The sequence below is a fragment of the Anolis carolinensis genome, chromosome 6 (assembly GCF_035594765.1).
Source record: "Anolis carolinensis isolate JA03-04 chromosome 6, rAnoCar3.1.pri, whole genome shotgun sequence".
Classification (NCBI taxonomy): Eukaryota; Metazoa; Chordata; class Lepidosauria; order Squamata; family Dactyloidae; genus Anolis; species Anolis carolinensis.
This window is the reverse complement of record NC_085846.1, coordinates 503,819-529,396: the sequence shown is the minus strand read 5'-3', so window position 1 is coordinate 529,396 and position 25,578 is coordinate 503,819. Positions and strand designations below refer to the sequence as shown.

The 25,578-nt window shown below is 45.6% G+C and overlaps 2 protein-coding genes across 2 annotated transcripts in view; one reads left to right on the top strand and one right to left on the bottom strand.

Moving 5' to 3' along the window:
* The window catches only part of pelp1 (proline, glutamate and leucine rich protein 1), a 49,319-nt gene extending 29,160 nt beyond the window's left edge, over positions 1–20,159 (bottom strand). Inside the window, 13 exon segments of the mRNA XM_062983732.1 lie at positions 3,090–3,240; positions 5,579–5,732; positions 7,938–8,054; positions 8,172–8,260; positions 10,441–10,528; positions 10,631–10,760; positions 11,573–11,723; positions 13,996–14,055; positions 14,150–14,221; positions 14,942–15,091; positions 15,227–15,332; positions 17,141–17,205; positions 19,916–20,159. Coding sequence (XP_062839802.1) covers positions 3,090–3,240; positions 5,579–5,732; positions 7,938–8,054; positions 8,172–8,260; positions 10,441–10,528; positions 10,631–10,760; positions 11,573–11,723; positions 13,996–14,055; positions 14,150–14,221; positions 14,942–15,091; positions 15,227–15,332; positions 17,141–17,205; positions 19,916–20,122 — 1,540 coding nt within the window. The 5' untranslated portion in view covers positions 20,123–20,159.
* A 3,535-nt stretch (positions 20,160–23,694) lies between these two features.
* arrb2 (arrestin beta 2) overlaps positions 23,695–25,578 on the top strand; it is a 50,038-nt gene continuing 48,154 nt past the window's right edge. Inside the window, exon 1 of the mRNA XM_062957540.1 lies at positions 23,695–23,882. Within this exon, the coding sequence (XP_062813610.1) occupies positions 23,860–23,882 (23 nt within the window). The 5' untranslated portion in view covers positions 23,695–23,859. The remainder of the gene's footprint in view (positions 23,883–25,578) is intronic.

Genomic DNA, 25,578 nt, shown 5'->3' with positions numbered 1-25,578 from the left:
GCACCCGAGGTGATTATTTCAGATAGGGCTCCGCAATTTGTGTCACGCTTTTGGAAACACTTCCATGAGTGTTTGGGGACTAAGTTAAACGTGTCTTCAGCTTTCCATCCGCAAACGGATGGACAGTCGGAACGGGTTAATGGGCTCTTAGAGCAGTATCTGCGTTGTTTTTGTTTAGATCAACCCACGGCTTGGGTAAAGTGGTTACCGGTGGCGGAATTTGCTTACAACAATGCGGTGCACACGTCTAGTCAGCATACGCCATTTGAGCTAACTTATGGTTTTCACCCACGGGGAGGTGTGGCGCCGTCGACCAATGTGGTCTCTTCGGACCCTGTGTACCGCTCTTCGGAAATGGCTGCATTGCATGATGTTGCCCGTCGCTTACTGTTGGAAGCTAAGGCAACGCAGAAGACTCAGGCTGACCGCCACAGGCAGGCAGGGGAGGAGTTGGAAGAAGGGGATTTGGTGTGGTTATCTTCCAAACATATTAAACAGGCTGGGGGAAAGTTTGCGCCTCGGTATTTGGGTCCCTTTCCTATCGTTAAAAAGATTTCTTCTGTTGCGTTTCGTTTGCGTTTACCGTCTAGTTTAAAGGTCCATCCAGTCTTTCATCGTTCGCTGTTGAAACTTGATACCTCTAGTCGTCGTGGTGCTATAGCGGAGGGTATCACTGCCACTTCTCCGCCTTCGGGGGAGGAGGCCTTTGTGAGAGGGGATAGTGTTATGATTGAGCCTCATGGCTCTGTTACTGACAGACGTGGGCGTAAGACTCCTCGAGAGTCAGATACTCTCGAGGAGCGAGAGAGAAAAAGACTGCGAGACATATTTGCAGCACCATCTGACGAGGAGTCTTTCGAAGGGTTTACGGAGAGAATGGAGGAGGGGCTGGTTAGCTCAGAGGAGGATGAGATGGATTGGACTCGGGTAAGGGAGGAAGTGGGTGCCACTGGCCATGATGGGACAGAAGATGAATGGGGACCTTCAGGATTAGACCCATGGTTTAGCTGGAGGGATGGGACGGGATCCACAGCTGGAGATGCTGTTGGGCGTAGTCAGAGGTGTTCCAGCTCTGACGAGGAAAGTGATGAGGAAACGCCCGGGTTAAGGAGGACAGCTGACAGTGATGAAGATTTGTAACTGGCATAAAATGGGGCTTGAGAGCAATTGCAAATTGCGTTGGGCAAGGTAATCTGGGCAAACGCTTGGGATCCGTGTGTGTGTGGGACGCTTCCCTGAAGACTTGTGTGCTTTCCTGTGCTGTGACGTAAGTTGATTGGAATCCAGGGTCAGACGGCGGGAGGGATTGTGTGGGCATTTGTTTGTGCAAACCTGTGCTTACTCTTATTAGCTTGACCTACCGTCGTCTTCTTGACGGACGCCATCTCCTGCTTTGAGAACTCGGACTGAACTGACCACGGCTTGTCTTCCCCCCTTCTTGGACTTGGAAAAACTACAAACGTCTGCTTCTGGCTTTGATCTACGGAACGGAACTGGTCTACTCAACTGCTACAATCCTTGGCTGATTTACTCGTGTTGGAGATCCTGTCTGCTGTGTGTGTGGGGGAGCGACGCAAGTTACTCTAAGCACAGTGTTGGCAGCAGAGAGGAATCTGCTGCCAATTAGTTGCATTCTTTGTATCTTTTGTTCCTTGGCTTTCGTTTCGTTTATACCCAGGCTGAAGCAAGCAGTTTGTTTTTACCCGGATTAAACTCCGGTTTAATCCGGTTTATCTTTTGAACATTTACTTTTGCCCCTTTTTGCTCCTAAAGGCAAAAACTGCCTGGCCCTTGTGTTTTACGGGCATTTTTGAGTTCTGTAATCTAATAAACTCTGTTACTTTGAATCTTGTGGCGTTCTGTCCTTGACACGTCTCTAACCAAAATCCATCCTTATTCTAATAAATCCCCTGTCCGGCTATTTCAACATCTATTTTGTCTATTTTAAGGCCAGTCTCCACTTTCTAACAAACTCTTCTTCGTTCCCTCCCCTTTATGCCACTGGGGAACTTGAAAATTCGGACATCCTCAACTACTTTCCTTCTCCAACCCTTCACGCGTCACTCTTTTTCCTCCTTCCAAGATTTTGTCGTCGAGATTCTCTCGGCCACAAAACTAGTCTGGCAAATCTCTACATCATCCTTGCGGATTCTCTCCCAGAACAGACCCAATCAGCACATTTCTGGGTTTTCCTGCATTTTCTTAGTCATCATTTGGTTGGTTTCTTTAGTCGCCTTTTTTCCAAAACCTTTTGACCACCAAACATGGAAGAAGGAGCCTCCCTGCATTTTGCATCCCCAGCATTCTCCCCTTTTGGGATTTATCCATTTTGGACATTAATTCCCAAGTTATAGAACTTCTATGGAACATTTTATACATGTTTTCTCTGATAGAACCAGCTACTGAAAATTTAAATCTTTTCCATAATTATTCCCAATTATCCAGATCTATATTTTTCTCCAGGTCTCAGGACCAGGAAATCATTACTGTTTTTGATTGTCTTCCAGGTTGTGCTTATTTGTATAACCTGGGAATCAATCCCAGCCTCATTATATTTCTATTCTGAATGTTATTAGGTTCCTTTCACTGGGATATTTTAATCTAATGATTTTATCTTATATTGCTGCTACAGTCCCCCCACCTTTGAAGTTGACTGAATTGCATTGGTGGTTGTTTGATATTATTACTATTGATATTATTACTGTTGTATAAACCTTTGTTTTTAACTTCTGTTTTATCTTCTTGTGTTTTAAACTGTGTGTATTGTTTATGTATTTGCGCTGTTACTTTTGTAACATTGTGAGCCGCCCCGAGTCCCCACGGGGAGAGGGTGGCGGGGTATAAATAAAGTTTTATTATTATTATTTATTATTTGTTTGCTTTCCCCAAAATATTCTCCAACTCCAATTTCCTTTTGTGGGACCCAATTTTATGGTCTTTCTTAAACAGATCCTGTACCAAGGCACCCCCCCCCCCCCCTCAAGGTTCTGATGTCGTGCTCTTCTTCACATTGGGAGCCCATGAGGGGCCATTGACCTCAAGGAGACCCCCCCCCCCCCAAAAGACCCTCCTCACAATCCAGGCCTCACCTTGCAAAGCGGCCAAGCAGACGCTGCTGTTGGCCCCGGGGTCGTGCTTCTGCTGGAGGGAGCCCCCCAGGCCCCCCACTTCGGACGAGGAGAGCTTGGGCTTCTTGGGGGCGCTGGGCTTCCCGTCAGAAGGGGTACGCCCCTCGCGCATCTGGGGGATGAAAGAAGGCAGAGAAGTGTTGGGGCTCAGCAGCAAGGGGCTGGGGATTTCTCAGAGGACGAGGGGGATGATGGGTTTCAAACTGAGGCGTCTGTGTGATCGGGGAGAATTGCAGGCAGTTGAAGATGAGGCAGAGGATCAATTGAAAACTTGGATGTTTAGGTTGGACTTTGGAGAGACAGCCATTGGATGACCAGCCTCATTACAATTCTATTCTGAATTTTACTAGGTCCCTCTTATCTGGGTATTTTAATCTAATGATTCTATCTCTATATTGCTGCTGCAGTCCCCCCAACTATGAAGTTGACTGAATTGTATTGGTGGTTGTTTGATATTATTACTGTTGTATTAACTTTTGTTTTAACTTTTATTACCTTATTGTATTTTAACCTGTGTATATTGTGCTAATGTATTTGCGCTGTTACTTTTGTAACATTGTGAGCCGTCCCGAGTCCCCGCAGGGAGATGGTGGCAGGGTATAAATAAAGTTTTATTATTATTTTATTATGACACAGCAAACGAGATCTATATGCTGGATTTCATTTCACAAAATCACAAGTCGAACTCTTCCCAAGTGTCTAGGACTGTGTGATGTATTTTCGGATGATGTGTGCAGATCCCCGTCGGGTGGCCTTTTGCAGTTGGCAGATTGTGATTTTGTCAATGCCTATTGTTTCCAAATGCCGGCTGAGATCTTTTGGCACGGCAGCCAGTGTGCCCATCACCACCGGGACCACCTGCACTGGTTTCTGCCAGAGTCTTTGCAGTTCAGTCTTGAGGTCCTGATAGCGGCTGAGTTTTTCCTGTTGTTGTTGTTATTATTATTATTATTATTTCAGATTCCAGTGTTTGTTTCTTAACAAGAGGGGAAAGAGAAACCAGTGAAAGGTCTGGTCCATTTTATTTGGGAATCGGCCTTCAGCTGATGGTGAGTTTTCCCGAGATATCAGATTAGGTCTCCAGACAGAGGGAGTGAAAGGTAGATTCATTAGGTGTTTGTTTGGAGAGTCTCCATGAGAAGTCCCTGAAACCCAGGTGCGTGAGGCATGATCTCATGGCTCCTTGGTCGGGCTTGGGCTTAAATTAAGTGTTTACCTGGTCTCTCTCAGAGACAACATGGTCAAAAGGTTCGGGTTCCTGTCTCAGCTCTCAAGTTCAGGATTCAAGTTTCCTGTGTTTGTCTATGTTCGTGAAAGAGTTTGCCTTGGAAAAAGTTCCTAGGTTGGAAGTTCATAAAGTAGTATAATTTTTAAGGTTCTTTTTTATTATTGACACAATATAGTATGACACAGCAAATGAGATTTATATGCTGGGTTTTGTATCACAAGTCGGACCCTTCCCAAACGTTTAGGACTGTGTGATGTATTTTCGGATGATGTGCGCAGATCCCAGTAACCCTATTATTATTATTATTATTATTATTATTATTATTATTATTTCTTTTTTCGTTTCTCTTTTTGTAGGTTTTCTTTTTCTTATATTGAGGGTTAGGGTTCCAGTTTTCTATTATTATTATCTTTTCTTCACTTTTCTATACAATGTTCTCACTCTTTCGTTGTATATATTATAGAAACTTTAATAAATTTTGAAACAGAAAAAAGTTCCTGTTTTCACACTTATGGATTTACGCCTGTGATTTTGACTCCCTTGACTTCCAAGCACTCTGCCATTTTTGGGCTACAGCTCTTTTATATATGGAATGTTGCAATTTTATATGCCTCCTTTCCTACTGCTCTTTTAAGAAATTTATTTATTTATTTACAGTATTTATATTCCGCCCTTCTCACCCCGAAGGGGACTCAGGGCGGATCACATTGTACACACATGGGGCAAACATTCAATGCCCATAAACACATCAAACAGAGACAGAGACAGACGCAGAGGCAATTTAACCTTCTCCTGAGGGGATGTTCGGTTCTGGCCACAGGGGGGAGCAGCTGCTTCATTATCCACTGTGACGGCACTTCCTCATTCCAGGTCATAAATTAGTTAAATTTGCCTCCCCACTTTATAAGTGGTACCTTATTTCCTACTTGATAGATGCAACTATCTTTTGGGTTGCTAGGTCAGCAACGAGCAGGGGCTATTTTTTATTTTTAATTGACGGGTGCTCACCCCGCCACGGGCTGGCCTCGAACTCATGACCTCATGGTCAGAGTGATTTATTGCAGCTGCTCAACAGCCTGTGCCACAGCCCGGCCCCCTGTTGTCCCTTTGTACCTGCTTTTCTTAATAAACTGATGTAGTTAGAACTAGGACTTGGGCCTCAAGGTTAAAGTGCAACACGAAGGGGAGGGGGTAAAGGGGGGAACGGGGAGGTGGGCCGCACCTTGAGCGTCTCCGTTGGGGGGCTGATGTCGCTGAGAAGGTGGCCCAGCAAGGCCTCGTCGCTGGGGGTCCTCTGCCCCTGAAGGACCCCCGAGGACGCTCCGGCCACCTGCACCCAAAGGTCCAGCACCTGGTAGAGACGCGTCCGGACGGCACTGAGGACGAAGGAAGGAAGGGAAGACCAAGACAGGGATACATTTGGATCTATAGCGCAGGCATGGGCCAACTTTGGCCCTCCTCCAGGTGTTTTGGACTCCAACTCCCACCATTCCTAACAGCCTCAGGCCCTTTCCTTTCCCCCCTCAGCCGCTTAAGCGGCTGAGGGGGGAAAGGAAGGGGCCTGAGGCTGTTAGGAATGGTGGGAGTTGGAGTCCAAAACACCCGGAGGGAGGGCCAAAGTTGGCCCATGCCTGATGTAACTCAAGACCGCTTGAGTTTGAGAAGGGAGCCCCACGAAGCCCTTCCCTGCCTCAAGGTGCCTGGCATGTAAGATCAACGCTAAGATTGTAAACAACACAAATATAGCGTCCCTACTTCACGGGTGGTCCTAGAACGTAACCCCAGCAATAAGTGAGTATAAATGTTTTAAACAAACAAATACCACCTGAACATTAGGAAGAACTCCCAGACTGTACGAGCTGTTCAACAGCGGAACTCTCTGCCTCAGACTCTAGTGGAAGCTCCTTCTTTGGAAGCTTTTAAACAGAGGCTGGATGGCCATCTGTCAGGGGTGCTTTGATTGTGCTGTTTCTGCCTTGCGGAAGAGATTGAGTGGATAGCCCATGCAGTCTCTACCAACTCTATTATTACTATTATTATTATTATTATTGGGGCTGGATGGCCATCTGTCAGGGGTGCTTTGATTGTGCTGTTCCTGCCTTGCAGAAGAGGTTGAGTGGATGGCCCATGCAGTCTCTTCCAACTCTATTATTACTATTACTATTACTACTATTATTATTGGGGCTGGATGGCCATCTGTCAGGGGTGCTTTGATTGTGCTGTTTCTGCCTTGCAGAAGAGATTGAGTGGATGGCCCATGCAGTCTCTTCCAACTCTATTATTACTATTACTACTACTATTACTATTATTATTGGGGCTGGATGGCCATCTGTCAGGGGTGCTTTGATTGTGCTGTTCCTGCCTTGGAGAAGAGATTGAGTGGATGGCCCATGCAGTCTCTTCCAACTCTATGATTATTATTATTATTACAACAACTATTATTATTATTATTGGGGCCGAATGGCCATCTGTCAGGGGTGCTTTGATTGTGCTGTTCCTGCCTTGCAGAAGAGGTTGAGTGGATGGCCCATGCAGTCTCTTCCAACTCTATTATTACTATTACTATTATTATTAATATTACAGTAGAGTCTCACTTATCCAACACTCGCTTTTCCAACGTTCTGGATTATCCAACGCATTTTTGTAGTCAATGTTTTCAATGCATCGTGATATTTTGGTGCTTAATTTGTATATACAGTAATTACTACATAGCATTACTGCGTATTGAACTACTTTTTCTGTCAAATTTGTTGTATAACATGATGTTTTGGTGCTTAATTTGTAAAATCATAGCCTAATTTGATGTTTAATAGGCTTCTCCTTAATTTCTCCTTATTATCCAACATATTCGCTTATTCAACGTTCTGCCGGCCCGTTTATGTTGGATAAGTCTCCTGTTTTTAACACTGTATCCTGCTTGTTGATTTTAATGATTGTTTTTATTGATGTTGATGTTTTTTACTGGGATAATTGTTTTATTGCTTTGTTACTGTTATTTGTTTGTTTTATCGGGCCAGGCCCCATGTAAGCCACCACGAGTCCCTTTGGGGAGATGGGGCAGGGTATAAAAATAAAGCTATTATTATCATTATTATCATTATTGTTATTATTATTATAAGTGAGAGACTACTGCATTATTTGGGCTATAGGCCATCTGTCAGGGGTGCTTTGATTGTGCTGTTCCTGCCTCGCAGAAGAGATTGAGTGGATGGCCCATGCAGTCTCTTCCAACTCTATTATTATTTTCATTATTATTACTACTATTATTACTACTATTATTGAGGCTGGATGGGCATCTGTCAGGGCTGCTCTGATGGTGCTTTTCCAGCAAGGCAGATTGCGTTTTGAAGGAGATGGCCATTGTGGTCTCTCCCAACTCTATTATTCTAGGATTCCATGAAGCGTGACTGCTCCTTAACACATTGTTAAATAACCGTGAACACCGTCTCACTCCACATCCTCACCCGTTATGATTCTATGATTCTGTATGCCGTGTACTCCTGCAGAAGGCTCACCCTGGGGGCCATGCCGTGGGGCCACTCCACCCCAAAGCCAAGATGAGAGGCCAAGCCAGAACTGACCTGTAGGGCCGCTCCTGCCCGGCGGGGAAGAGCTCCCTCCCGGCGCCCCAGGTGCCCAGGACCTGCGGGAAGAGCCTGCGGAGGGTCCCCCCAAAGCGCACCAGGCGAGGGCCACACCTGCAAGAGAGGGAGGGAGGAGGGGAGGGGGTGGCATCAGTGCAAAGGGAGGGCACAACCGCCCCTTGGGGAGACCACCACCCCCCAGGTCTGGCCACAGACCCCCCCAAGACTCACGCCAAGATGAGGGCCGAGAGGAGGTCCAGGGCCTCCAGGTGGACGGAGGGCAGGAAGAGCATCCTCAGGGGGCCGTCCCCAAACCAGCTCTGCAAGAATTATTATTATTATTATTTTATTTTTATACCCCGCCACCATCTCCCCAGAGGGACTCAGGGCAGCTCACAGATATAAAACAAGCATACAGGCCGGGCTGTGGCGCAGCTGGCTAGTAACCAGCTGCTATAAATCACTACTGACCGAGAGGTCATGAGTTCGAAGCCCGGGTCGGGTTAAGCCTCCGACCATTAAAAAAAAAAAAAAATAGCCCCGGCTTGCTGTTGACCTAGCAGCCCCGAAAGACAGTTGAATCTGTCAATTAGGGAAATTTAGGTATGCTTTATGCGGGAGGCTAATTTAACTAATCTACAACACCATAAAACTGCTCACGAAGAAAAGAAGAGGAAGAACAGCCACCAATGGACGGTGTAGCAACAGCTCCCCCTGTGGCCGGAATCGTGAAGCTGGAAAGATGTTAAAAAAATGCCTGTGTGTCTGTCTAAAAACTGAATGTTGTTTGTCTGTTGGCATTGAATGTTTGCCATATATGTGTTCATTGTAATCTGCCCTGAGTCCCCTTCGGGGTGAGAAAGGAGGGCGGAATATAAACACTGTAAATAAATAAATAAAATAAATACAGTGGTATCAAATACAAAAAACACACACATAAAATTAAAAGGCATAAAGGGTTATCATCATTATTATCATCTTATTTTCTCTCCACCGGGAGACTCAAAGTGGACGACATTGAAAGCACTTCCCATACAATTCAAAACCGACCAACGTTAAAACAGAATGAAATATCACTGGTGTTAAAGATGAAGGTGTTTAAGATCTAACCCCAGGGGTGCTGTGCTTTTTAACTTTGAATAATAGGTTTTGATGGATTTTATCTGCGAATTTGTTTTAGTGCTGCTCGTGTTTAATTCTGTTTTATTGTTTGCATATTGGTATATTTTAAATTGTATGCTAATGCTTTCACGTCAAGCTGCTTCGGGTCTCCTTTGGGGAGATAAAGCAAGGTATAAATAGTAATAATAATAATGTGTTATCGAAGGCTTTCATGGCCGGGATCACAGGGTTTGTCTTTCGGGCTGTGTGGCCTTGTTCCAGAAGTATTCTCTCCTGACGTTTCGCCCACATCTATGGCAGGCATCCTCAGAGGTTGTGAGGCATGGATAAACTAGGCAAGGAAGGTAAATATATATCTGTGGGGAGTCCAGGGTGTGAGAAGAGTTCTTTGTCAGTTGGAAGCCAGCGCTAATATTTCAGTTAATCACCCTAATTAGCATTAGAAAGGTTTGTCTCTTGCCTGGGGGACATCCTTTGTTCAGAGTCATTAGCCGTCCCTGGAGCTCCTCTGCCCTCAGAATGTTGCTTCTTATTTACTGTTCTGATTTTTGAGTTTTTTAATACTGGTAGCCAGATTTTGTTCATTTTCATGGATTCCTCCTTTCTGTTGAAGTTGTCCACATGCTTGTGGATTTCAATTTATTTATTATTATTATTTATTACATGCATTTATACCCCGCCCTTCTCCCCGAGGGGACTCAGAGCGGCTTACATTCTGCCACGAGGGCCAGCAACAAATATACTATAAAATAAAACAATTAAAACATGATAAAACATGATAAAAACATGATAAAAAGTATACAAAAATTAAAACGCTGCAAGGCAGCGATATTTAATGGCTTCTCTGTGTCGTCTGACATGATAGTTGTTGGGGTGGTCAAGCATTTCTGTATTCTCAAATAATATACTGTGTCCAGGTTGGTTCATCAAGTGCTCTGCTATGGCTGACTTCTCTGGTTGAGTGATTAGCCTTTCCAATGCTAATTAGGGTGATTAACTGAAACATTAGTACTGGCTTCCAACTGACAAAAGACTCTTGCCACACCCTGGACTCTCCACAGATATATATTTACCTTCCTTGCCTAGTCACTCCATGCCTCACAACCCTGAGGATGCCAGCCATAGATGTGGGCAAAACGTCAGGAGAGAATACTTCTGGAACATGGCCAGACAGCCCGAAAGACATACAACAAGCCAATAATAATAATAATAATAATAACAAATAAGAGTAAAAATCAATCAAAACATATTCAAAACATAAAAGGGGGGGGGGAGAGTGAAGTGTCAGCCATGGAGCCACACCCCTGATGCCAATGGGTGTGTGTGGCCCTTGAGGACATGGACACACGCGCACACACGCACACATGCCACCACTCACAATGTTTTTGGTGTTGATGTCCAGGGCCCGGCAGACGAGGTCCAGGATGTCTTGGACGGGGACCGTGACCGGGGCCACAAACTCCTTGCTGAAACGACAAGGGAGAGAAAGGTGCGTGGTCCTGAGCCGCAAGGGGGTGGGGGGGATCAGTGGGGTTCAAATGGCGTGGGGGGGGGGGGGGGCTGCCTACCTGAGCATGTTGCAGAGGCACCGGAGGAGCCCCGAGAAGCGCTGGCGCAGCTGCAGGAGGAAGCCGGTCTCCCCGTCCTCGGAGGGGGGCAGCCCCATCTCCATGCCGGGACCCTCGTAATGGAGGGGGTCTGAGGGGGACAGAGAGGGGGGCAGGGGTTGTGGTGAGGATGGAGATGAGGATGAAGGGCTGCTTCACTGGCCTCCGAGTCGGGGGCAAGCAGAGGCCTGAGCAACAGGGAAGACCACTTGGGGAAAGTGACATAATTTTTAAAAATTGATTTATTTGGGAAATTTCTATATTGCCATTCTCTGAAGACTCAAGGCAGTTTACAACAGCAGTTAAACAAAAATGTAAAATAGATTATTAAAAAGGTAGAAAATCACCTTCAGTGGGATGTAAAATTATCATTAAATACATAAAACCATTTAAAATAATAGGTTTCATTTATAAATAGCTGGAGGCCGGAGCTGGTAGTTTTCTGGAGGCAACGTTGTGGAATTGCTACAGCCCAAATCTCTGTTGGTGAACTCTTTGACTGGACCTTGACTTTGGACTCCTGGGCCCAGTTCTGTTTGGAATCTTTATTAATGATTTAGATGAAAGCTTAGAAGATGGGATCATCAAGTTTGCAGACGGGACCAAATGAGGGGGCAGAGCCAGGAGCAGAATCCAAGGGCTTGTATGCCCAGACTACGGCTTGAGTTGGAGAGACGGCTTGGCTTTTGCCCTTGGAAAGAACTTTTTGTATGCGTTGCCTTTTTGGGCTGCTTGCTGCTTATGGCTTCGGAATGTCCTTGACTACAAAGCAGTGAGCAGCTGCATTCAAGAGACCCTGCAGGCACCCTTCCCTGCAGCACTAAGCAGTGTTTGGGTCTGGCAACGCACACAACCGGGGCCAGCTCCCTTGTGCCCCCCCCATACTGTGCCCCAGAGACCCACCTGTCTCGGCCCCCTCGTAGAGGGTCCCCAGCAGGCTGTGGAGGGTGGCCAGGAGGCAGTGGGCCTGCTGCTCCCAGCACTCGGTGTATTTGAGGCCCTGCATGAAGCCGGCGCCCAGCGAGGGAAGCAGGGCGTAGCATTCGCAGGCCAGCTGTGGAGGGAGGGAGAAAAAAGGGGGTCAGACCCCAAAGATGACCCCTCCCCAAAGACAGGGAGCGTGCAAGCCCCACCCCCAGTGTGGCCAAAGTACAAATCCCAGCATCCCTGGCAATGGGGCTGATGATAGCGGCAAACCCAGACCCATCCCCACCATTGTCCTGGCGTGAACATGCATGTACAAATAAGAATAACATGCCAAACCTGACCCTCCCAAAACCTGGGGAGACTTATTCTTGAGTTAACGTTGCACCTGACCACTGCAGCACTGCTTCAGGCCTTTGATGCAGGCTTAGGCCAATTGTGGCCCTTGTTCAAATTGCCATTGGACCACAGCCTCGTCATAAAATCAATAACATGAGGTCAACAAGCACTCTTGATCACAGTATAAAATACACGTGTACAAGAAAGCAACAAAGTACAGGTGCAACAAGCGAATCCTCCCCAAAGAAGGCCCAGTCTTCCAGGGAACTCTCTCTTAAGTGTGCAGATTGGTCAGGTATTTTCAGATTTCAAGATTACTAAAAGCTCAACGCATCTATGTTTAACACAAATGTTTGATGTTTTTAGCATGATCACAGTTTGTGTCTTTCTGTATGCTCTTATTATGGTCCTATCCTATTATTACGCTTTTGTATTAACTCCACCAATATGTCCAAGGATTGGATTGAAATCCATGAGAGCTCACACTGAAATGAATGAGTCTCAAAGGTGGTGCTCGATTCTGATTCCTCCTGTCTTAAAATACAACTTTAAAATTCTCACACAGGTGTGTTTGTTTCTGTGTGTGTATATATATGCACACGAACATATACAGATAAATTATAATATTATTTATATCCTGTTTTTCCTCTCTTAGGAGAGTGACAATGTTTACATTGATTTGTGTTCTGTGTGAAGAACTGAAAAAATGCCAGTTGCAATAAAAAAATCATAAAATTCTTCATTTAAACCAATGTTATTGGTTTTAAAAAATGTCAAGCTAGATGGTCAGTCCCACTTATTTTCACCTCACCAAGTCTGGCCCTTTCTGCAAGACATTTGGACACCCCAGGCTCAGGAAGAGCAGCAGCAACTACAACTTTATGGCACTACTATTACAATATAATAATAATGAAACTTTATTTATATACTGCTCTATCTCCTTGAGAAGACTCAGGGCGGTTTCCAATGTGTGTGCAAAACAGTCAGTTGTCAAAAACAACATACAACTTGAACACAGACAAACATAATAAGCAACATCATAACAAGACAAACCATTCAGTTAAAGTGGACATACAGTAGATTCTCACCTATCCAACATAAATAGGCTGGCAGAACGTTGGATAAGTGAATATGTTGGATAATAAGGAGGGATTAAGGAAAAGCCCATTAAACATCAAATTAGGTTATGATTTTACAAATTAAGCACCAAAACATCATGTTATACAACACATTTGACAGAAAAAGTAGTTTGATACACAGTAATGCTATGCAGTAATTACTAATTTAGCACCAAAATATCACGATATTTTGAAATCATTTGACTACAAAAATGCATTGGGATAATCCAGAATGTTGGATAAGTGAGACTCTACTGTAGTTACAGTCAGAACATTGCATACTACAGTAGAGTCTCATTTATCCAACACTCGCTTATCCAACGTTATGGATTAACCAACGCATTTTTGTAGTCAATCTTTGCAATACACTGTGATATTTTGGTGCTAAATTCGTAAATACAGTAATTATTACAAAACATTGCTGTGTATTGAACTACATTTTCCGTCAAATTTGTTGTCTAACATGATGTTTTGGTGCTTAATTTGTAAAATCATAACCTAATTTGATGTTTAATAGGCTTTTCCTTAATGCCTCTTATTATCCAACATATTTGCATATCCAATATTCTGCCGGCCCATTTATGTTGGATAAGCGAGACTCTACTGTACTTTATGGCCAGTGTTCCTTTGACATTATGGTCTCCACAGATGGACTCTTTCCTACCTGGTCCACAGTCCACCCAATAGCGGACCCCACGTAAGAGCCCGTGCTGAGCCTCAGGGTCCCACCCTCCACCTGTCTGCAGGTGACCTCCAAATCTATAACTTTGGCTTCAAGGCCTGTCCCTGATTTATGCACGAGGTCGAACTGAACGAGAAGGGCAAGAGTTATACGTGTTGCACCTATAAACAGAGGAGGCTGCTGACACCGAGAGGAGCCTTTTCCAGTGCAAACTGGAACATCTGGGGTTGGGAAGGTCCAAGGGATGGGGAGGAAGGGCTTACCTGTTGCAAGCGAGGCACTTCTGCGTCCACGCAGGAGAGGAAGAAGGCCGCCAGTTTGCCCTGCAAAAGGGCAGGAAAAGGAAGGTGAGAGGGAAGGTCAGCCACGGACGCCGGAGCGCAGGCACTGAGCGCGGAGAGGCCAGAGGACACTTACTCGCAAGGAGCCACAGGCCCGGGGGTAGAAGGTCATGCAGGCCTTGCTTCCTTCCAGGGCGGAGAGCTGGCACTGAGCAAGAGAAGGACAGGAAAGTAAAAGACGGAATGTAGGAATAATAATAATAATAATAATAATAATAATAATAATAATAATAATAATAATAATAAAACTTTATTTATACCCCGCCACCATCTCCCCAACGGTGACTCGGGGTGGCTTACATGGGGCCATGCCCAAAACAATACAATGTAAACAGGATATAAAAGAACAGCACAACACAATACAATAAGCAATACAATAAATAATAATATCCATTACAAAATAAAACAAGGAGACAATGAAAACAAGGGCAGACCACATGAACATTAAGTTAAAACTCGGGGTGAGAAAGACATAAAAATAAAACCACATCGAACAGGGTCATAAGGGAGTGGGGTATTCTGGAGGATAGATATTAGGGGGAGCAACGGAAAAGAAATATAGAATGGTTACTCTCCAAAAGCACAGCGAAAGAGCCATGTTTGCAGGTCTTTCTTGAAGGCTGCTAGTGTGGGGGCTTGCCTAATCTCCGCGGGCAGAGAATTCCACAATCGGGGGGCCACAGCAGAGAAGGCCCTCTCCCTTGTTCCCACAAGGCAGGTCGGGGATATCGGGAGTGGGGACAGGAGAGCTTCCCCGATGAACAAAGGGATTGTGTAGGCTTGTGGTAGGAGATACGGTCACGAAGGTAGGTGGGTAGGTGCATGAATACATGAGCAAAACACTGTAACGATCGAGGGTGGGGCTGACCTGGGGCTTGAGGGCCAGGAGGGAGGTGAGGAGGCCGGGGATGTGGTTGGTGCCGATCTCGCGCGCCAGGTCCGGCAGCTGGCAGGAGAACTCCAGCAGGTCCCCCAGGATCAGCACCGCCAGCTCCATGGTGGGGGGAGGGTCCTGGGACTTGGAATCGGAGAATAACAGAGTCAGAAGGGACTGCCACCAAACCCAACCCCCTTCTGCCTTCGTGCAGGAAAAGCACAACCAAAGCACCCCCGACAGGTGGCCATCCACCCGGAAAGCCCGCTCCCTGCTCACCTGGATGAGGTGCTGGAGGCTCCGGAGCCACGGCAGGCAGTTCTGGCTGAAGGTCTCGGTGCTGCTCTCCGTCACCAGGAGCGAGAGGAGGCACAGGCCCTCGAACCTTCCATCCGGGGTGGCGAGAAGGAAGAAGTCAGGGCCAGCGAGGCTTGCGTCCCCCCCTCACAACACACACAGGCATCCGGGCATGGGCCAACTTTGCCCCTCCCTCCGGGTGTTTTGGACTTCAGCTCCCAGAATTCCCAACAGTCCAAAACACCCAAAGAGGGGCCGAAATTGGCCCATGCCTGTAACTGACTTGCAGAGCAGAAAGGAGGGACCTGGACAGAAGGGACTTTGGGGGTCCCTTTAAACTCTAGGTTTACAGGATTCTATAAACAGAGACTAAGTGGCCATCCATGGGGAGGGCTTGGTGGGTGCCTTCCCAGGGATGGACTGGATGGCCTTTGGGGTCCCTTGTGAATCTGGGATTCATCTCTGGAGGCTTCTAAGTCATCTGTGGGGAGGGCTTGGACAGTGTCTTTCATTATAATAGAAGGAGGCTTCACTGAATGGCCTTTGGGGGTGCCTTTAAACTCTAGGATTATTGGATTCTATAAACAGAGGCTGGATGGCCATCCGTGGGGAGGGCTTTGATGACGGGGCCCCATCCAACTGGGATTCATCTATGATTCATTCTATGAAGGCTTTTAAGCAGGGACTGGATGGCCATCTGTGGAGAGAGCTTGGCTGGTGTCTCTCTGCAGAAGGCAGCTGGTCTGGATGTCCTCTGTGGGTCCCTTCCGACTCTAGGATTCATCTATGATTCCTTCTCCACAGGATTTTAAGCAGAGGCTGGATGGCGTTCAGGGGTCCCCTTTTCTTATGTAAGCCGCCCCGAATCCCTTTGGGGAGATGGAGGCGGGGTACAAGAATAAAGTTGTTGTTGTTGTTATTGTTATTAAACCCTAGGTTACATGCTTCCAAAAACAGAAACTGGCTGGCCATTTAGGAAGAGAGCTTGGCTGGTGTCTTGGCTGGGGATAGACTGGAAGGCTAGGCTTCTTCTATGATCCCTCCTCTGGAGGCTTTTAAATGGAGGCTGACTGGCCATCTCTGGGGAGGGTTTGGCCGGTGTCTTTCAGCAGAAGGGGTCTGGGCTGGATGGCCTCTGGAGGGTCTCTCGAAATTCTAGGATCATACGATTCTATAAACTGAAGCTAGATCGGGCATGGGCCAACTTCGATCCTCCCTCCAGGTGATGATCCTTCTATAAGCAAAGGCTAGATGGCCATCTGTAAGATAGGCTTGGCTAGTGTCTTTCTGCAGAAGGGGGCTGGGCTGGATGCCCTTCAGGGGTCCCTTTAAACTCTAGGATGATACGATTCTATAAACAGAGGCTTGGTGGCCATCTGTTTGGGGGGGGGGGGCTTTGATTGCATCTTCCTGGGGTGGACTGGATGTCCTTTGGGGGTTCCTTCGTGATTGTAAGGATATATATATATAACTGCAAATCTATCTATATATATAAAAGAGTGATGGCATCACGGCAGCGGACAAAACAACAAAAGTAAACACCCCACAACCTCGAAAATTGACAGCACAACCCCTCATCCATGCCTCTAGGTTGATACAACAAAAAGAAAAGAAAAATATAGTCCTAATTAGAGGGAGAAGAATAATTGTTTTTATCCAATTGCTGCCAGTTAGAAGGCTAAGCTCTGTTCACTTGGTCCCCTAGCAACCCACTCAGCCCAGGGGACCCTTTACCTTAACTACCACCAATTCCTCAATACTTTATTTCCCATGCTACCAGACTTCGCCACAGCAAGGCGTGGCCGGGCACAGCTAGTATAATAATAAGTTAATAATAAATAATTAGTAGTAAGGAGGTGCTGCTCTCTCCCTCTTTCCTCTCTCTCCTGCACTCACCGGGTCTTGATGCTTCCCAGCCGGGCGTTGCTGACGCTGAGGAGGCCGCCCAAGGAAGGCGATGCCTGGAGGAAGAGAGCAGCATTGTTGTTACTATTATTGTTGTTATTGGATTGCTGTGTGTTTCGGGGCTTTATGGCCATATGTTCCAGTAGCATTATTTCCTGGCGTTTCTCCTACATCTGTGGCAGGCATCCTCAGAGGTTTGTTCACAGGTCTGTTGGAAATGAGGCAAGTGGGGTGTATATATAACGCTGTGGAACAATGTCCAGGATGGGAGAAAGAACCCTTGCCTGTTAAAGCAAGTGTGAATGTTGCAATTAGCAAGAATTTGAGTAGCCATGAAATTTGCATAGTCCATCAGTGAGGGTATCTGCATGGAAGGAGGCTGGCCTCTGTTGCCTCTGTTTTGGGAGGCATCCACGGGCCCTTGATTGCTTGCTGACTGGAGTTCCTCCATTTCTGAGTGTTGCTCTGCTGAGTTTGGGGTCCCTATGTAGACGTGTCCACAGCTGCACGGTATACATTTTACTCAAACTAGTAAACAAAGAATACCGCTCAGAAACAAGGGAACTCCAGACAGCTAAGAATCAAGTGCAGCAGCTAAAAAAAGCCAGTGGGATTTTAGGCTGCATCAAAAGGAGTCTAGTATCTGGATCGAGAGAAGTCCTGGTGCCTCTCTCTTCCACTTTACCTGTAATAACACTGTGTTCCATTCTGGGCCCCACAGTTCAAGAGATTGGGTTGCTGTGAGTCTTTCGGGCTGTCTGGCCATGTTCCAGAAGCTTTCTCCCTTGCTGTTTCGCCCACATCTGTGGCAGGCATCCTCAGAGGTTATGAGTCCTAGTTTCCAGGGCAGAGAACACAAGGCCATTCCCTCTTCCTTGGGACATCCTTTCAGATATTTAAACATGGCTCTTCTCATCGCAACCTCTGAGGATGCCTGCCACAGATGTAGGGGAAACGTCAGGAAAGAAAGCTTCTGGAGCATGGCCATACAACCCGAAAGACTCACAGCAACCCAGTGATTCCGGCCAGGAAAGCCTTCGACAATACAAAATAGATATTGACTCTAAGCTGGAAGGTGTCAAAGGAAGAGGGAGACTGAAATGACCAAACGTCTGGAGACCATGACTTATGAGGAGCGTCTTAAAGAACTGGGCATGTTTAGCTGAAGAGAAGTTTAAGAGGAGACATGAGAGGAGCCATGTTTAAATCTCTGAAAGGATGTCCCAAGGAAGAGGGAACAGCCTGGTTTTCTCTGCCCTCGAAACAAGAACTCAATGGAGCCATGGGTTCAAATTAAAGGAAAGGAGATTCCACTAGAACATTAGGAAGAACTTGACTGTAAGGAGACCTGTTCAGCAGTGGAACTCTCTGCCTCGGAGTCCAGTGGAAGATCCTTCCTTGGAAGCTTTCAAACAGAGGCTGGATGGCCATCTGTTGGGAGGGCTTTGACTATACTTTTCCTGTATGGAAGCAGGAGGGGATTGGACTAGATGGCCTTTAAAGATATTATTATTATTATTATCATCACCATTGAGGCTGGATGGCCATACGTCCAGGGAGAGGAGGGCTTTGACTGTGCTTTTTCTATGTGGCAGAATGGGATGGACTAGATGGCCTATGTAGTCTCTTCCAGGTCTAATATTATAAGATTCTATGTGCCAATGATACACCTTGCAAACAGTGGGTGCCTCCAGGCAACAGAAGCCAGGCTACTTCCATGCAAAAGACCCTCACAAAATGACTCTGCAGCCTCATGGCTACACAATGAAACAGACGAGGGTTCTTTCTCCAACCCTGGACATTATTCCACATGGACCCTCTAAATGTTTCATTATTAGAGTCTCACTTATCCAACGTTCTGGATTATCCAGCGCATTTTTGTAGTCAGTGTTTTCAAGGCATTGTGATATTTTGGTGCTAAATTCGTAAATACGGTAATTACTACATAGCATTACTGCGTATTGAACTACTTTTCCGTCAAATTTGTTGTATAATATGATGTTTTGGTGCTTAACTTTTAAAATCATAACCTAATTTGATGTTTAATAGGCTTTTCCTTAATCCCTCCTTATTATCCAACATATTCGCTTATCCAACGTTCTTCTGGCCCATTTATGTTGGATTGTCCTGGTTTTAATTCTGTTGATGTGTTTTATTGTTTTATGTAGTTATAATATCTGTAATGGGTTGCTGTGTTTTAACTTGTGTTGTTAGTTCTGTCCCCATGTGAGCCGCCCTGAGTCCCTTCAGGGAGATGGAGGCGAGATACAAAATAAAGTTGTTGTTGTTATTATTATTACTGTACAGTATATGTATATATACTCCACTTGCCTCACTGCCGGCCCGTTTATGTTGGATAAGTGAGACTCCACTGTATTATTGTCCTGGTTTTAATTCTGTTGATGTGTTTTATTGTTTTATGTAGTTATAATATTTGTAATGGGTTGCTCTGTGTTTTAACTTGTGTTGTTGGTTCTATCCCCATGTGAGCCGCCCCGAGTCCCTTCAGGGAGATGGAGGCGAGATACAAAATAAAGTTGTTGCTATTATTATTATTATTACTGTATATGTATATATACACACACTCCACTTGCCTCACTGCCAACAGAACCCCTGAAGGTGCTATTAGCCACAAATGCAGGCGAAACGCCAGGAGAGAATGCTACTGGAATGCATTAGCCACGCGACCCGCCAAACTCACAGCCACCCAGTTGTTCTTGCGGGCCAGGATGCTCCGCGCATGCGCCCTGGCGCTGTGAGGCCCACCTGGGCGCGCGCGGCCCCGCATTCCCTGGCGCATCGGATCAGCCCGGGCAGGCCTGGCGGAGGCAGCGCCGGAGAAGCGCCCCGCAGCAGCCCCGGCAGCAGCGCCTCCAGCGCCAGGCGGCCCCCCGTCGCCGGAGGAGGAGGCGGCGAAGGCGGAGAGAAGCCCGGCGACGAGGACGAAGACGCCGCCGCCACAGCCGCCGCCATGATGCTCGCCCCCCTGACGCACCGCGCATGCGCCAAGAGGAGGAAAGGGCGGTGAGGTCAGTGGAAGGAGCGGCTCAATCCCTCGCCCGCGGGGCATGCCGGGAGGGAGGGAAGGAGGCTCACCGCCGGGGAGCCTGGAAACAGCAGCCTGGTTCAGCGCTGCGAGACCGGAGGCGGGGATCTTGAAACAGCCGCTCCCTTATTTGCATTGAAAGGGGCGGGGCCTGCTCCAGGGCAGGAGAAGGGGAAAGTGCCGCTGAGCATCTCCTGATATTGTTATTGTCATTATTATTATATGAAATACACTATTTCCATATTGTTATGCAAGCCTTCGAAAACATATTATTGTTATTTACAGATTATTATTCATTTATTACTATTATTCTATTTGCATGTATACATATGTATATTTATATCTCATTGGTTATTATAGGTAAAGGTAAAGGTTTCCCCTGACGTTAAGTCCAGTCATGTCTCACTCTGGGGGTTGGCAATAAATAGGTAATAAATAATAATAATGATATTATTATAATTATAATAATAATAATAATAATATAAATAATCATAGAACCATAGAATAGTAGTTGGAAGAGACCTCATGGGCCATCCAGTCCAACCCCATTCTGCTAAGTAGCAGGAAATTGCGTTCAAAGCACCCCCGACAGATGGCCCAATAATAATGATATGTAAATACTGGCATGACTGCATGGAGCACCATTACCTTCCCACTGAGGCGGTACCTATTGATCTACTCACATATGCATGTTTTTGAACTGCTAGGTTGGCAGAAGCTGGGGCTAACAGCGGGAACTCACCTCCCACTCCCCGGATTCAAACTGCCAACCTCCCGGTCAAGTTCAGCAGCTCAGCGGTTTAATCCGCTGTGCCACCAGGGACTCCAATATAAACATAATATATAATAACTGAGCTGCTGAACTTGCAGACCGAAAGGTTCCAGGTTCAAATCCCAAGAGCGGAATGAGCACCCGGTGTTAGCCCCAGCTCCTGCCAACCTAGCAGTTCGAAAACATGCCAATGTGAGTAGATCAATAGGTACCGCTCCGGCAGGAAGGTAACGGCATTCCATGCAGTCATGCCAGCCACATGACCTTGGAGGAGTCTATAGACAATGCCGGCTCTTCGGCTTAGAAATGGAGATGAGCACCAACCCCCAGAGTGTGAGTAGATCAATAGGTACTGCTCCAGCGGGAAGGTAACATTGGCACTCCATGCAGTCATGCCAGTGGCCACATGGCCTTGGAGGTGTCTACGGACAACGCTGGCTCTTCGGCTTAGAAATGGAGATGGGCACCAACCCCCAGAGTCAAACACGACTGGACTTAACGTCAGGGGAAAACCTTTACCTTTACCTTTTACTATATCAATATATTGTAATATTATTATTAATATTACATGTAATATACAATATATAATTAATATTATTATATTGTATTTTAGTATTATATTGTATTACAATATAATATTATTAATATTATATGTATATACAATATATTACAACATTATATATTATTGGCAATTATATTGTATATATGTATATATGTATACATGTACAAACTTTGCATAAGTGTTAAGTTGTTCTGTAACTAAATCAATTATGACATTGATTTATACAATGCATATAATGTGTACAGTAAGATTATTATTAGTATCAGTACCCTGGGCAACATACACATCAATATCAATTATTCATCAAGAAAAACCAGTTCCTCGTTATTTCTTCTTGGGAATGTTCTTGAATTAAAGTTAGTATTGATATTAATAATAACCTAACTGTACATATTATATGCATTGTACAAATTAGTGTCATAATTGATTTAGTTACAGATCAAGAGATATGTAGATTGCTCTATAGTTTTTCTGAAACTTCCTGCCTTCCTTCCTCCATTATTATAATACTTTCATTTGTGTATCACCTCATTACTTATCATTTGTTTATTACTTATGGTATTTATATATACAGTAGAGTCTCACTTATCCAAACACATTTTTGTAGTCAATGTTTTCAATACATCATTATATTTTGGTGCTAACTTCATAAATACAGTAATTACTACATAGCATTACTGCGTATTGAACTGCTTTTTCTGTCAAATTTGTTGTATAACATGATGTTTTGGTGCTTAATTTGTAAAATCATAACCTAATTTGATGTTTAATAGGCTTTTCCTTAATCTCTCCTTATTATCCAACATATTCGCTTATCCAACGTTTAGCCGGCCCGTTTAGCTTGGATAAGTTAGACTCTACTGTATATGCATTGTATAAATCAGTGTCATAATTGATTTAGTTACAGATCAAGAGATATATAGATATCTGTTGCTCTATAGTTTTTCTGAAACTCCCTGCCTTCGTCCATGACCCAGCACCCGGATATTGGTCATTTACTATTGGCCTAATGAGTATTATTTACCTATTATAAGCATATCCTTATCATTATAATACTTACATCTGTGTATCACCTCATTACTTATCATTTGTTAATTACTTAAGGTATTTACATATACAGTAGAGTCTCACTTAGCCATTTTATACCGCACTTTATTGTCCATTCAACTGTGAAATTTCCTTTCCCCATTTCGTAACACTCTGCATTTCGCCTGGGATCTACGACTTAGTCTCCTGTTTTTAACACTGTATCCTGCTTGTTGATTTTAATGATTGTTTTTATTGATGTTGATGTTTTTTACTGGGATAATTGTTTTATTGCTTTGTTACTGTTATTTGTTTGTTTTATCGGGCCTGGCCCCATGTAAGCCGCCCCGAGTCCCTTCGGGGAGATGGGGCGGGGTATAAAAATAAAGTTATTATTATTATTATTATTATTATCCAACATAAACGGGCCGGCAGAATGTTGGATGAGCAAAAATGTTGGATAATAAGGAGAAATTAAAGAAAAGCCTATTAAACATCAAATTAGGTTATGATTTTACAAATTAAGCACCAAAACATCATGTTATACAACAGATTTGACAGAAAAAGTAGTTTAATACATGGTAACATTATGTAGTAATTACTGTATTTATGAATTTAGCCCCAAAACATCACGATATATTGAAAACATTGACTACAAAAATGCGTTGGATAATCCAGAACGTTGGATAAGTGAATGTTGGATAAGTGAGACTCTCCTGTAATTACTGTATTTATGAATTTAGCCCCAAAACATCACAATGTATTGAAAACACTGACTACAAAAACACTGGCTACTTACAAATTGCCTGCAAATAAAGATAGAACTGCATAAAATGAACTTGCAGTAACAACATTGTTGGAAACTAAATGCACAAACAGTTCAGTCCTTGCTGCCTAGAGAAACAGCTGTGGATCCAGGTGAGAGGCAGATTGCGTTGGATAATCCAGAACGCTGGATAAGCGAATGTCGGATAAGTGAGACTCTACTGTATATCAATATATGCTCCTCCTCCTCCTCCTCCTCCCTGGCAGGGTGAATTCCCTTTGGGTGCTTCTGCGCAGGCGCGGCCTCTCCGGGGGGTGAGGGCGGGGTCACTCCCCCCTCCCCTCTCCTTCTGCCGCGATGACGTCGGCCCCCTCCTCTCGGGCGCGCCCCGGGATTGGCTGCGGGGGCCTGCCCACGTGACCCGGGGCCCCTGGAAGCAAGCAAGGAGGGGGCCATGGCTGCCTCTGCGCGGCGCTGAGGAGAAGGAAGAGGAAGGAAGGAAGCAAGGAAAGAAGGAAGAAGGAAGGAAGGAAGAAGGATGGGGGAGAAGGCCGGCACCAGGTACCAGAAGGGGCCAGGATCTTAGGCTTCTGTCCAGGCTGGCTGGCCATCTGTGCGGAGGGCTTGGACGGGGCCCTCCCGGGGATGGACTGCATGGCCTCTGGGGGTCCCTTTACATTCTAGGGTTATGGGATTCCATAAACAGAGACTGGGTGCCTTTAAACTATAGGATTATATGGTTCTGTAGAAGCTGGCTGGCCATCTGTGAGGAGGGTTTGGCTGGTGCCTTCCCAGAGATGGACTGGATGGCCTCTGGGGGTCCCTTTTGAACAATAGGAGTCATAGGATCTATAAACAAAGGCTAAGTGCCTTTAAACTATAGGGTTATATGCTTCTGTAGAAGCTGGCTGGCCATCTGTGGGGAGGGTTTGGCTGGTGCCTTCCCAGAGATGGACTGGATGGCCTCTGGGGGTCCCTTTTGAACAATAGGAGTCATAGGATCTATAAATAAAGGCCAGGTGGCTTTAAACAATATGATTATATGGTTCTGTAGAAGCTGGCTGGCCATCTGTGAGGAGGTTTTGGCTGGTGCCTTCCCAGAGATGGACTGGATGGCCTCTGGGGGTCCCTTTTGAACAATAGGAGTCATAGGATCTATAAATAAAGGCTAAGTGCCTTTAAACTATAGGGTTATATGCTTCTGTAGAAGCTGGCTGGCCATCTGTGGGGAGGGTTTGGCTGGTGCCTTCCCAGAGATGGACTGGATGGCCTCTGGGGGTCCCTTTTGAACAATAGGAGTCATAGGATCTATAAATAAAGGCCAGGTGGCTTTAAACAATATGATTATATGGTTCTGTAGAAGCTGGCTGGCCATCTGTGAGGAGGTTTTGGCTGGTGCCTTCCCAGAGATGGACTGGATGGCCTCTGGGGGTCCCTTTTGAACAATAGGAGTCATAGGATCTATAAATAAAGGCCAGGTGGCTTTAAACAATATGATTATATGGTTCTGTAGAAGCTGGCTGGCCATCTGTGAGGAGGTTTTGGCTGGTGCCTTCCCAGAGATGGACTGGATGGCCTCTGGGGGTCCCTTTTGAACAATAGGAGTCATAGGATCTATAAATAAAGGCTAAGTGCCTTTAAACTATAGGGTTATATGCTTCTGTAGAAGCTGGCTGGCCATCTGTGGGGAGGGTTTGGCTGGTGCCTTCCCAGAGATGGACTGGATGGCCTCTGGGGGTCCCTTTTGAACAATAGGAGTCATAGGATCTATAAATAAAGGCCAGGTGGCTTTAAACAATATGATTATATGGTTCTGTAGAAGCTGGCTGGCCATCTGTGAGGAGGTTTTGGCTGGTGCCTTCCCAGAGATGGACTGGATGGCCTCTGGGGGTCCCTTTTGAACAATAGGAGTCATAGGATCTATAAATAAAGGCTAAGTGCCTTTAAACTATAGGGTTATATGCTTCTGTAGAAGCTGGCTGGCCATCTGTGGGGAGGGTTTGGCTGGTGCCTTCCCAGAGATGGACTGGATGGCCTCTGGGGGTCCCTTTTGAACAATAGGAGTCATAGGATCTATAAATAAAGGCCAGGTGGCTTTAAACAATATGATTATATGGTTCTGTAGAAGCTGGCTGGCCATCTGTGAGGAGGTTTTGGCTGGTGCCTTCCCAGAGATGGACTGGATGGCCTCTGGGGGTCCCTTTTGAACAATAGGAGTCATAGGATCTATAAATAAAGGCTAAGTGCCTTTAAACTA